This window comes from Panthera uncia (assembly GCF_023721935.1).
Source record: "Panthera uncia isolate 11264 chromosome A1 unlocalized genomic scaffold, Puncia_PCG_1.0 HiC_scaffold_17, whole genome shotgun sequence".
Lineage (NCBI taxonomy): Eukaryota > Metazoa > Chordata > Mammalia > Carnivora > Felidae > Panthera > Panthera uncia.
This window is the reverse complement of record NW_026057577.1, coordinates 94,682,079-94,696,078: the sequence shown is the minus strand read 5'-3', so window position 1 is coordinate 94,696,078 and position 14,000 is coordinate 94,682,079. Positions and strand designations below refer to the sequence as shown.

Below are 14,000 nucleotides of genomic sequence, written 5' to 3'. Positions count from 1 at the left end.
TGCTAGGCCCTGGTGACACACTCAATTCACCCACCCAGTCAGTCCCTGCAGGTCTCTGAAGTTTGCTGCTCCCTCTTTGGGTTCACTGAGCCCAGCTTCAGGGCCCTGTCATCTCTTAATAACTGAACAAGTATCCCCACAGGTGACTGGACTTGAGTCTCCCCTTGGCAGTCTGTCTTCCCCACTGTCACCAGCATGATCTTTCTTAAATTAAAATCTGATCTTGCCATTCCCTTATTATAAGCCCTTCCATGGATCTCATGCTATGGATCATGACATTCGAAGTCCTCCCTACCTCAGGCCCCAACTCCCTGCCTCACTAACCTCATCTCTCTCCACTGCCTCCGTTGCTCGTTTTCTAGCCGTCAATCTCTGACAAGCCTCAACTCTTTCACACACCTTTGTGCCTTTGCACAGGTGGGTGATTTTTTTTACATGCGGTTCCCCTTCTGTCTGCAAAGTCCTTCCCTTGCATGAACTCCTACTCATCCTTCAAGACCCAACTCATGTCACTTCCTGAGTGAAGCCAGAATCAGGCCTGTCTGGGTGCTTTCCCACCTCTTCATCCTTACCTCCAATGGAGTCTTGGCCCATGTTCTGCAACTGCTCATTTACTAGTCTGTCCCCTCATCCGACTGAGTTGTTGGAGTACAAGAATGGTATCTCGTTATTTTATAATATTATTTTCATATTAAATGTTATAATGATCATGTATGATTTCCTATATGTAATAGGTCAACTGCAAATACTTGAGAAATGAATGAACTAACATTGATTTGATGCATTTTAGTCGACCTTACTCTCTGCCACAAACCGCTGGGGCACTGGGGATTCCATGGTGATAGAGGCAGCAGGGTCCCTGCCTATACATGTTCATTCTGTGTGACATACAGAGACAGGTTGACAAATAAATGAACAAGATAATTTCAGAGGGCAATAAGTACCCTGGAGAAATATAACTGGGTAATGGGATAGAGAGGAGGGACAGTGGGGGCTGGGGGAGCTGCTTTGGGTGGGTCAGTGAAGGCTACTTTGAGGAGGTGATGTTCAAGCTGAGACCTATAGGATCTGAAGGAACTGACCCTACAGAGGTCCAAGGGCTTGGCGTCCCATGCAGGGAAGGAGCTTGTGTTGTTCAAGGGATGAAACGGAGCACAGGAAGCATGATGTGGGTGAGGGAGGGCCCAGCCATGTAGAGTCTTGCAGGGTATGACCAGGAGCGTGAACTCTGTTCCAGGCACAATGACAGAATGAATGGTCACCGAGATTCGCAGACAGGGATGCTACCAGCGGATGGGTGCTTCATGTCCCTCCACACACCTCTCTCACCCTCACACAAGATTACTGGCTGCTCACCGGGCGGGCGGAGACAGCCCTCATTAATCTCAGGAAGCAGGAGGGCAGACTCGGGCAGTGCGGCAACCCAGACTAACTAGAGAACACAAAGGCCGCCTGCCCAGCTTTGTTTTGAAACCGTCAATTCCAAATTCCACTAGCTGGCAGAGACAGGGCTTATTGATTTTCCCTTCTGGAATGCATGTCCTACAGAGTCCTCGCAAATAGAAACTGAAAAACAGAGGAAAACACAACGGCTGAGAAAGATAGGGCAATGGGACTTTTTTTTTTTAAAAAAAAAAAATCTGTACTGGATTTTGTCTTTTTCTTCTTATGCTTTGTTGGATTGTGGCTTGTCATCTCTGTTTTTTCCCAATTCTTCCTTTTTCCCTATCTCTGTGTTTTCCTGATTATCTCTCTCTCTCCCTCACTATGCCTTTGTCCCGTAACCTGTTATGGCATGTGCATACGGGAGGCAGTTGCTACCGCTGTGTTAAATGCTGCTCTATCTACAGGTCGGTCTCTCTGAGAGTTCTTTCTCCAGATCGGTTTGTCCAGCTGACTGCTTCTCTTTAAATATACCGCCTCTCCCTCTTCCAGACAGGCAACAGAGTGGAACCATCCCATAAAACCAGCTTTTAGTAATTGCATAGAGTGGTATCCCCAGCTAATTACCTTGTCTCCCTTCTCTTGAGGAGCAGGAAGCAATTAGGGATTTCCTTCCACTGCCTGGCTGGGTCTGGGGCAGGATGCCAAGTCCCTTTAGCACCCATTCCCACTGGGTTCAAACACCACCTGTGTCCTGCCCTCTGGCTCTGATAAAAGCTGCACACCTGCCTCTTTGCCTTCATCTTCTAGCAGCCTCTTTGGTTACTTTTCCTTTCTTCCTGTTGCTAGCATGGCTGAGGGGAGAGGAATCTGGGTAGACAGAAAGGTCTATGGACAGTGTCTAAAACCTGGTTGGGTCTGTTACTAAGGATAGGGTAGGTGGGGAGGCCTAGGCCCAACTGTTGTCTGCTGACTTTTGCCAAATGACACACTGATCAAAACTTAATCTTGTCATCTGGAAAATGGATGTATCACAGTTTCTTCCTTCTTGAAGGGTAATGTCAGGACAAGCAAAGAAAATCCATGTCAAAACTACAAAATTATAAAAAAAAAAAAAGTAGATAATCCTCGACTTTCTCTTCTCTCTCTTTTTTAAATGTTTATTTATTTTTGAAGGAGAGAGAAACAGAGTGTGAGACAAGGGAGGAGCAGAGAGAAAGGGAGGCACAGAATCCAAAGTGGGCTCGAGGTGCTGAGCTGTCAGCCCAGAGTCCAACACGGGGCTCAAACTCACAAACCGTGAGATCATGACCTGAACCGAAGTTGGATGCTTAACTGACTGAACCTCCTAGGCACCCCCTTTCTATTACTAACATATGGTATCATGGTTAGGCCCAATTACTGTCACTTTGTAGCCTGATATTCCAGTAATTTATCTTCTATTCCTATGTTACTTAAGGAATAGAACAGTGTTATATTTCCTGAGCTCACACAAGGCAGTAGAGAAGGCTGGGGACGGGGGTATGGGAGGGGGTTCTCAAACAGACTGATGACAGGGATGTACATTCCTGAGATTTAAAATTTGTCACAAGAGAGACTATCTACATGTGGGTAATTGAGGTCTGGTAGGAGGAGGAGTGTTTCCTTAATAGGTTTTATACAAACTTAATTTCTGCAAAGCATCTTCTATTTTACATGTACCAATACATATTTAAATGTATAACTTCAATTATCACCTCTAGGCAGATGCTTTCCCTCCTTGAACTTGCTCTTCAGCTCAGCTCCTATATCTCCAATTACCCGCATGATATTTTCTCTTAAGGCTGTAAGATTATTTCACCTATATCCCTCTTATTAAAACCATGGAAGATGGGGACTGTAGACATGGTTGTGGCTCAAAGACCAAAGTCATTTCACCAGCAGGGTCAAGAGGATGGGATGTCAGGCTCACCAATTTCCAAGCACACAGAAGATGCTCCATCCACACTGCCCGTGGAAGGACTTGACATCACTTCACAGCCAACTTATGATCTTCATGTCTGGCTCTTCCTCCTGGCCTTTCAGTCTTCGTGGACTGGAAGCTCTAAGAATCTCACAGATCTCTGTATCTTACTTCCTATGGCTTCCCCCAGAGTTGGCATTTAGTAGGTTCAAAAAACATTTTGATGGCTGCAACGATGAATGACTATGGAGCTTTGCCATCATTCCTTGTATCATCTGAGCTTGAAACTCATCATTTTCTAGCTTTTTTCCCCCAGCCACTAATACCTCACTGATTGCCCATTTCTGTTGACTTGGCCCCTATTGGCATCTTTGGTTCCTCCTTCACTTCTGACTGCTCTCTTTTACAAGCATGAGCCCTGACCCCTTACATTGGACTCAGCCTCATCTCCTGCCCCCAGCCTTTCCTTTTTCCACCTCTTCCCATCCTAGGCTCCTCTTCCACAATAAATATTTTCATCATGACTTTTCCTGTGTTGGAAGCCATCTACATTCTCAGTACTTACATCTAAAATCCATATACCTTTCAGGCAAGGCTTGCCAACTCTTCCTGATCTTATCACCTGTTGTTCTGCCTCACAATCCCGCACCTCCACAAGATGGCTCTGCCTGTGTCCTTGAAATACACCTTATACAGGTTTACCTCTGTATTTGCACATACTATTTGCCTTGTTGACTTTGTGAATTCCAATCATCATTTAGGCCCAGGTAAAGTCTTTACAATTATAACAGCAACAAAGAAATGCAGCAGTAACAGTAGCTAGAACTTTATGTCCCATGTGCCAAGCATAGTACTAAGTTATTCATACTCATTATTTTGTTAACTTTCACAAAAACCTTAGGAGGTTAAGTACAATTCTTATCCTCATCCTACAGTGAGGAAATCTAGGCTCAGAAGCATCAAGTAATATGCCTGAGTTCATAGACTCAGTATGCACAATAACTGAAAATCAGACCTAGATCTATCAGGTTGCCAAAGCTATGTTTCTAACCTTTAGGCTAGACTCCCTAAAGCCATTTTTCTTCTCTGAGCTCTCAAGCCTTTACTATGCATCATGGCCATTCATTTGCCAATTTTCTTTTTCTTTTTTTTTTAAATTTTAATTTTTTTATTAAAATATTTTTTAACATTTATTCATTTTTTGAGAGACAGAGAGAGACAGAGCACGAGCGGTGGGGGTGGAGTGTGCAGAGAGAGAGGGAGACACAGAATCCAAAGCAGGTTCAAGGGTTTGAGCTGCCAGCACAGAGCCCAATGCAGGGCTTGAACCCACCAACTGTGAGATCATGACCTGTGCTAAAGTCAGACGTTTAACCAAATAAGCTACCCAGGTACCCTTTTAATTTTTATTTTAGAGAGCGAGCAAGCATGCACGAGTAGGGGGAGAGTGGCACAGGAAAGAAAGAGAATCTCAAGAAGGCTCCAACTCAGTGCAGAGCCCGATACAGGGTTCATTCAATTCCACGACTGAGATCATGGCCTGAGCTGAAATCAAGAGTTGGATGCTTAACTGACGGAGCCACCCAGGTGCCTCTCCCCCCATTTGCCAATTTTCATGTGGAATGTTAAATCACTAAAAACTCTCTTGTTACACATGTGTTTCTTCTCCCTAGTTTTGCCATAAGCCACCTGAGAATATAAATTATACTTTTGGGTCTTATAGGTTCTGCCCATAAATGTATCCTGATGAAATTGATTAGAAGTATAAAGTAATCAACACCCCCCCCCCCCCCCCACACACACACTTAGTTCTGTTGGCTAATTCATCCTTTGAGCAGTGGGTTTATTTGCCCCTCCTCTCGCCCCAGGACCACACGCTGACACTGGGTAGAAATAAAAGAGAAGATCAGAGCTGAGTTCAGGCCTTCGAGTAACAAATATATGCATGGCCTGGAGAAGGAGGGTCTGACAGTAGTTCCTGAGTGATTCAGGAATCTGTGTCTGCAGAATCTTGAATCTTTGAGCTCCTGAGGCCTTTGTGAAGTTAGACATATTACAGGAAAACAACAACCCCCAGATTCAACAACTATAGTGGACCACTATGAGATTTAATCACTTTCTTGAGAACCAAAAATGAAGTTGGTAATTACACAGCCCTGCTTACACATCACTGCAATGTTTTTGTTGTTGTTGTTGTTAACTGGCCCATTTAAAATCAGAGCCATGAGACAGAACAGATATACCACTTTACATATGTAAAATGTTAATCTGGGGTTCAACCATCATGAACCTTATTGAACTTGAGTTAGTCACTGCCCTTTCCTGGTCCTCAATTTTCTCACTGTTGACTTGTGGGGTTTTAGAGGATCTCTAAGTTCCTCTCTTGCCTTGCCTTTCTGGGATGCTAATTAGCACAACCTCTTAATTTTGGTTTATATGTACAATGTTGAGTCATATTCTCCATGGCTTTGTCTGCTCCACCCTGCTCTCTCCTGCTTCTGGGCAAATGCCCCCAGATGAAGCAGTGGGAAGTTTCCTATGTGGGATCCCCTTGCAAAGTCCTCTCTGCCCTAGGCTTCCTTCACCTTGAGATGCCTCTGCCCTCTTGTGTACTTTGCATGTTAAACACCAAAGGCTTTCCTGTAAGTTCTCAGGGACAGGGGAAGCAGGTAGCCTGTATCTAGAAGCCATCATCAGCATCCCAGGACACTAATATCCCTGCAGTCCTTATAAGGAAAGCTGATAGCTAAAGTAGTTAGTTTTAAAGAAACCTCCTCCAAGACTTCTCAAGTTGAATGTGAGCCTGCGTAGGAGGCCAGTGGACAGAAATGCCTGCCCAGACAAACCATCTCCCAACACATGCTCTAAACGCATGGACACAGTGGTATGGGTGGAAAACTTGAAAGGCACACTCCTTGTGAAAGTAATGGTCCAGGATTCACTGTTAAACAGCAAACAGTGGAGACCAGACAAAAAATGGCAAGGGTTATTTGGCAGGTTAAAAAAATGTAGTGATGGAATAGTTCTGCACTGACTCTATCAATGGGCACAAGAATCTGCATGTGATAAAATTACACAGAACTGCATGTGCATGTACACACACAAATGAGTGTGTGTTATACTCTGAAATCTGAAGAGTAAGGTCTGTGGATTGTACCGATGTCAGTTTCCTGGTTTTGAGATCATACTGTTATGTAAGATGTTACCATTGGGAGGAAACTGGGGTAAAAGGGCACATGGACCTATCTAGTATTTTTGAAACTTCCTGTGAATCAATAATTACTTCAAAATAAAACTAAAAACACCCCCCAAAACCAAGCACCTAGTGCGGTGAGTGGATCTGGCTATGTCTCCCCACCAGCCTGGGACACAAGTGCCAATGCCCTCTCCAATATCTTATTAGTAACAGCCACCCCTTTACCATCAGGATCATGGTCATGATCATCAAGGCTCCCACTTATGGAACACTTACTATGTACTAAGCACACTTTCTCATTGGCATCAACACCCCCACCAGAATATCATCCCCATTTTGCAGAAGATCATGACCCTGGGAAGAGCTGAGTAGAGCCCCAGGCCATAGAGTTACTGTAGGCCAAGCTCTGACCCAGGTCCGGGACTCTAGTGCTCACACTTGGGGCTGAAAAAAACAGAGAGGAACAGGACTCTGTGGAGCTGTTGTGGCACTTGATGCATGTTCCCTGGAAACCACTCAGGCACATCCCTCAATCTGTCTCAAAGGCGTCTGCACCAAGGCAGCACATAGCACAGTGACACCACCTTCCTGTCCCGTCCCTCACCCCTGTTCTGGCCAGAAAGCCACATCCGTAGAGAAGCAAAAAAAAAAAAAAAAAAAAAAAAAAAAAAAAAACAAACCAAAAAAAAAACAAACCAAAAAAACATCACTTACAAGTTCTTCACGTTGGTGATGCCACGGAATGCCTTCCTCGGGATCCCTAGGATCTGGTTTTCGCTCAGATCTCTAAACAAGAAGAGAAGAGGCACATGCATTAACGACCAAGGCCCGGCTTTATCTGCATCTCATTATGACAACAAAACCTCTCACAGGCTGCCTCTGCGGTCAGGAGTGTTGGAGGCACTGTTTAGTCTCAGGCCCCAGGCTGCTATGAGCCTTCACATTGTTCCTCTAGTGATGGCCTTTGCTGAAATGGTTACCAGGCGGGAGCAGCTCGCCTCCAGGGCGGGCTCTGTGGGTGGTCTCGCACCTCCAGGCCACGAGCCAAGACGCTGGGTTATTTGTTGCACACAGACCGCACCCAATTCTGTTTTGCCACCTCCCAGAGAGACCCCTGGCCCCCCTTCCCCAGGCCATCCCTCCCCCACTTCAGGGTCAACAGCACTCAGTCTCCCATCTCTCAGGGACTCTCTGCCTTTGTCATTTGGGATTGGAAGGGAACCTGGCAACCCTGATTTTCTGATGGGGGATGACCATCTCTGTTTATTCTAGAGACCCAGACACCCTGGGGGCCTCCTAGATCAGCTAAGTGACAGCCATGGTGAATTCAAATTGCATTTGCACAAACCTGTCCAAAATGGGGGTCCCATGGGCACCCCATCTAGCATTAAGGGTGCTAATGTGTTGCTTTGAGGAGGAAAGGTAAGGGACAAAGTGTCAGGTCTTGAAGCTGGCTCAAACCCGGGTCTCGTACCAGGGTCCTCTTTAAGAATCCCCAAAGCCTCAGTTTGCTTTCCTAAGACCTATGCAGCTTTTTTTCCTTTTTGTTTCCCCCTTTTCCCCCTAAACAAACACATACACTTGTTTTCATTCATACCCCAAGCTTGCTTGGGATTTCAGTGAGTAATCAGTCATAACTGCGTGTCTCTACACACATACATACAAACATATACATACATATCAATCATACAGACATGTATCTATAGATACAGATATATACCTCAATTATTTTAAAAATAACACAAAAACTTTTAGATATTAAGGTACAAAATCATCTACCCAGACCATAACCACTGTTACCAATTAGCAGCAATACGTATAAATTTCACAATATGATCTCATAGTATATAGTCAGTCATAAACTCTTTTTTCACTTATTATATTGAGAACATCTGTTCATGTCATTAACAGTACACGTATGCCAACATTTTTAATCACTGTATATCATCCAATTGTATAGAGGGCTATGTGATCCCACATTGTTGGGTATTTGCCATTTAAGGAAACATGAGGATGGGTTTTCCTCCCCAGACATTTTTGGGACAATTGTTCGGCCACTTCCTTGGTATAAAGTCCCATAAGGAGCATGTGCTGGGTCACAGGGTAAACGTCTTTAACTGCTGAGTCGTCCTAGAGGGAGATTGTACCAAGGGACACTCCTACACTTAGGTTTCCACGGGAACCTAATCAAAAGCTAAAGAGGATTCCAAATAAAGAGAGGTCAGACAACCATCCTTCACTGAAACTTAGGCCATCTAAATTAACATTTTGTGAAGGGGCAGGAGGAAAAACAGAAAGCAGAAGAGAGGCATCACTTTCCTGCTCTCACCTGCTGAGAGGAGCTACCACACTCTGAGTGGGTGACTGGAGTTTCAGACACTTGGGGATTGTCTGGGGCCACTGTTAAGCCCCAACGCAAGGCTCAGAGTTGGGGTAGGGTGCAGATATAACTACCAGTGGCTTCTGGGGCTGAATAACAGGGTATTCCCCATCTCAAATCCAGTTTCCTCTGTCTGCAACGGTGTAAATAAATTTAGATGCACAAGGAGCCCCATTGCAGGCTCCCCCGGCCAGGCCTGATTCAATGAGCAGGGCTCCAGCCTGGAGTCGGGGCACCGAACAAAGCCTATGGTGACAGCAGAGGTCAGGCAGGTTCACCAAGGTCACTCCTCTGCTCTCCATCAGACTCCAGGGGAAGGGGGTGCAGGTCCTGTCATCTGACTAATGCAATTTCCACCAGGCATCTGGGCTGTACTCAAGGCTCCAGCAACCACAATGGGTCTAGTCTTTTCTGCCAGGTGAAGGCTGGTCTCCAGGACAGTGAGCCCCTGCCCACTAACCTCCCAGGCTTGGCCGCTATCTTCAGCCACTCTGGGAAACAGCTCAGGCCGCTGTGCCGGCCAAGGGGGAATGATCAAAATCAGGGGCAGGGGAAGCAAACAGGAGAGAGGTTTGGACTGTCAGCTCTAACCATGTCTGGAAGCCAGGTGAAGGGGCACCTATTCCCGTAATGCATTAACCCTTTGAGTTTAATGTAGCCTTTGAGTTTAATGAGTTGACATGTAGCCTCAAACATCCTGAAGAAATAACAATTGTATAAAGGTTCCAACTTGCCATATGGTGGGCTGAAAAGAGGAGAGCAGCATTTTAGCTGAAAAATCTGGCCCACCTCCTGAGAGACGTTCCACAAAAGCCATCGCACAGGCAAAACCCTGCAACTGCACGGGGCAGCCTCTCGGGTTTCTGGTCACTACTTTCTTGCTGGAAATACACCCAGTCTTGCTCCCAGTTTAAGGGACCCCATTTAAAAGCACAGCTTTCTTTCCACCTCCTTGCCATGGCTTTCCTCCTGCTGTAACTGAGGAAAACAGTGGATTGTAGGGAATTTATCTGTTCCCCATGACAATCTGCTTGTAAATTTTATTAATTTTATTTTCCATTGAGCCTCTGTTCTCCAGCTAACAATACCACTGCCATCCATCTGCAGGATTGTATATTGATTTCATAAATACCTCCAGTGGGCTGACAAACTGACAGCTTTAATGGTGTTACTGATGGGGCGTGGAGGAGGGTTCAGGGCTGGGTGCTTCATTTTCGGTAACTGTCCCTTCACAATTATCTTGGGGCCTTTGTGAGGGCTCCTAATAGCGTGTTTATCTCAGCGTGATGCCAGAGCATGGAGCTATTGCTAAGCACCACCCATGAGAGCCACAAGAGCCACCATTTTCAGCTGACACTTAAGTAAAAATAACAAAATCTATCCGTAGTGCCCAAGAGCCTAGTTCCGGCCAATTGCTTGCTGGGGGTTTAGTGCCTTGCCCTTCCTGAGGGAAAATGTTCAGAAATAACCAGGGAAAGGAAACTTTTTTAAAAAAAACATTAGATATAAGGTATGAGGCTGGAGCACAGTGAGAGGGTAAGGGGCGTGTACTGAAATTTTCTGGGGGAAATAAAGGAAGATGGCTGGTGGGAAAGGTTTTCTTGGTTGGCAGTAGGGCTATGGATTGGGATGCCTTTTTAAATAATTAGGACTCTGAAAGAAAGGAGGACTGCATTAGCTAAAGTGCATTTTCCTGCTTCCGGAAAATGATTAACCGACGGATTATTCCATCCAAAAACACAAGACCAAAGAGGACTTATTAAGGAGACAGTAAGTCAAATAGGAGTTGGCAAGCACCAATATATCCCCCTTCCAGCCAGCACCCCCCTTTTTTAATTTACTAAAATGCTTTGGACACAGATTAACTTTCTTTGCAAATTTATTATTGCTTCATCTACCTTGAAACGGGAACTGCAGATACTTTGATAAATGGATTGAAAGGTTGTCTAGTTCCAGTGGAGCTTTGAAATGCTTCCCAGTGCTCTCTCTGCAATGTCAGGCAGGCTTTGTTCTCAGAGCAACAGTGAATGACAGTCCCCACCTTCACCCCCACCCCTGCCCACCCCATGTTTACCAGGGAAGATGGCAAGGCGAGAAGCAGGAAAACAGTTTCCTCTGCTCAGTGGGGACAATGCACTGGTCTCAGTCACATTCACGCTACCTGGAAGTCTTGTCTGTGTTAAATGGCAGTTTGTGGGAGGTGAAATTTGTTCCTAGATATCAACCTTGAATTATTCTGAATGTACCAGAAGGGGTTCAGAAGCTCCCCCAACCTTGGTGAATTCTTGTTTCTGAAGTGGGGAGGGCCACTTATTAGCGGTATGATCATGCAAGGTACTGAAATGCTCTATGCCTCCGTTTCCCCATCTTTAGGGCAGGGGCTTTACTGACTTCCTAGGTTAATCATGGGGATGAAAGGAATTGATATATATGCACCTTGCAAATCACCTGGAATCCTGTAGGCATTCAACGAATGGCTGCATTTATTTCTTGGATTTTCTGCCCAGTTAGCCCTGAATTTTACATTGCCGAAAACATCCTTTATCATCCTCTTCAGGATATATGCCTACAACTATGCAAAGAATAAAACACATAAATGCTAACTAATATTCTTTCCATAAAATCTGAGCGAGGGATCGAAGTTTCCCTCATCTATCATCTAAACAGGAGTATCTCTATTTGATTCTAGAGTCTTTTGAATGAAAGAGGAGAGCTTGATTCAGGAGAGAAGGTCTGTCTCAGTTTGGGCTCTCAAAGAAGTTGACATTTAGCCAAGTGATGGATTCACACTTGCATCCTGGGAGAGACTAGTAAAGGATGCAGGAAGCAGGATGAACAAGGGAAATAATTATAGGTCAGTTAGGTAAAGTCCTGGCCTTGTCTCTAACCAAGGGATCTGGGTCATTGTAGCCCTGCATCAGACAGTCCTTGGTTAGGGATCACCCAAGAGAAATACAAATTGCTGGGCTTTGCCTGCTCTCCATAAGGCTGAACACGGTGACTCCAAGACTCAACGACAGATTGCTGAGGAGGTTCCCAGTCATGACCTTTACCAGCAAAATCTAAAGAAGCAGGAGATGGGAGCCAGAGTCAGTAAAGGGACCCAAGGGATCCATCTCAAAGCATTCATAAGAAGGCTTCAAGGACAGTTCTCCTGATTCAGGAAGTTCTCAGAAGATTAAAAAAAAAAAAAAAAAAAAAGATCACTCATGAAAGATGACATATCCAGGACCAAAGATCAGGAGGCCACAGGGAGAAGCTTAGTGACCAAAGGAAATTAGAACAATGCAATCTGATGCCTTCTTTGTCTACTTCCCCAGACCTTGCACTGAGACCAACAGGCACTTTTTTAGTAACTTAAAAAAGAAAAAAACAAAAACAAAAACAAAAAAACTACCAACCCTTGATTAGCCAAAGTAAATGAGGGGATGATCTAAAAGCATTTCTATTTGGAACCATTATTGGATTTGAGATCAGGGAAGTGGATTACTATTCTGATTCTCTTTGGCCTGAGTATGTATTAAAATTACTTTCCCACTCACTGCCTAATAGGAGGAAACCTGCCCACTGATGCAGTAGGTATCAATCAAAACTCATTTAGGGATTTAAAACATTTCTGATGGATAATCTGTGAGTCTAAAAGTTCTTGTACTCGCAATTGCTGCCTTCTTATACAAGGCCTGCTCCCCCTAGCCCCAACTCCTATAGTAACTGTGACATTATCACTCTTGCTCTCAGAACAGAAGAGAAAGATGTTGTTTTGCTTACCTTATTTTATACAGTGGGAGGGAGGGACAAACATGCAGGAAAAATTATTCCCTGGGGATTCTACAGTGTGAACTTTGGGGAGGATTTATCTTAAAAGGTAAATCTCTTCTGCAGGCAATTTATCTTAATAAGCAAGATTGTATGTCTTCAGTTGGGTCACTGTCAAAACCAGGTGAGCCCCAAGCATATGTCTCAGCTGAGAAGTCCTGGTACCTCTGGCTGGGTGTCTAGTCAATGGTATCCTTTGTCCAAGAGAGATTATGATGGAAAAACTGAACCATTTCCTGAAAGAACTGCCACCTGCCTCAGGGATCCAGAGGATCAAAGTATCACTGGGGGACAGAAAACCAAAACATGACCAAAAACTTATTTTCCACTGCTCCAATTAGTTTCTAAATATTTCATCACACCAGTTTATGTGCTTGTTTCCTTGATGTTAAAAAGTCACTGAATGAAAGAGATCAGTAAGAGCTCCTTTCATTCTGCCTTCTCCAACAATCTCATTAGAAAAGTCCTAATCATACCATTCAGATGTCTACGATTGGCAGATTAAATGTCAGCTCAGACTCTTCACGCAGCAAGAAAATAAATTTAGCACCTACTGTATGCTATTCTATGTCACATGTTGAGGCACAGATGCAAACGGAACCAAGTTTCTGTTCTCCTGGAGCTTGTATTCTCTTTGGCCCCTGATACAAATAAACAGACCTTTTCATACAAATGACTGGAAAATAAATACCTAGACATCCCCAAAAGTAAGAGCTGCAGTTTCACTGTTTTTTCCTTTTCAACAAGAAGACATCCTATGTCTAAAGTTACACTGAGGATTATTGCTAACCAGCAAGGAAAATAATTCACAGCTTTGTTTTACCTATTCAAGGCTCAAAATCTTTTTAGTTTTGGGATGGCAGTGCAGGGGAAGGGGAAGGGAAAGATGCCAATCGAATCACTGGGACTTGCAGGGATCCAGTCTTGTTTCCTCAAGTACTTTGATTCTGTCTTTCAAAGTGGACAGTCTGATAAAAATCATGACAGTTTGAAGATGTTATTAAGAGTTGGCATGGCACGGGGCAGCTGTTCTTGCAGTGGGGCTCATGGTCTACCTAATCAGAACTTACTGATGATGCTTCAAAAAAAAAATACAGATCCCTGGTTTCAAAATAATTTAGATAGGATAATGGTATTGTGGGTTATGTTTCCCTTCATTTAGATCTTTGTCTTTGAGAGATACATACTGAAATAATTAAGGCTTAAGTGATGATGTCTGGATTTTGCTTCGAAATAATGTAGAAGAGGGGGAAGTAGGTGGAGGTATAGATGGACTAAGATTG

At 44.4% G+C, this 14,000-nt stretch overlaps 1 protein-coding gene across 2 annotated transcripts in view; it reads right to left on the bottom strand.

The window, feature by feature from the left end:
• SLIT3 (slit guidance ligand 3) overlaps positions 1 to 14,000 on the bottom strand; it is a 593,416-nt gene that overhangs the window by 183,502 nt on the left and 395,914 nt on the right. For both annotated transcript variants that reach the window (XM_049647813.1, XM_049647814.1), the window contains exon 5: positions 7,236 to 7,307. In XM_049647813.1, the coding sequence (XP_049503770.1) occupies positions 7,236 to 7,307 (72 nt within the window). The remainder of the gene's footprint in view (positions 1 to 7,235; positions 7,308 to 14,000) is intronic.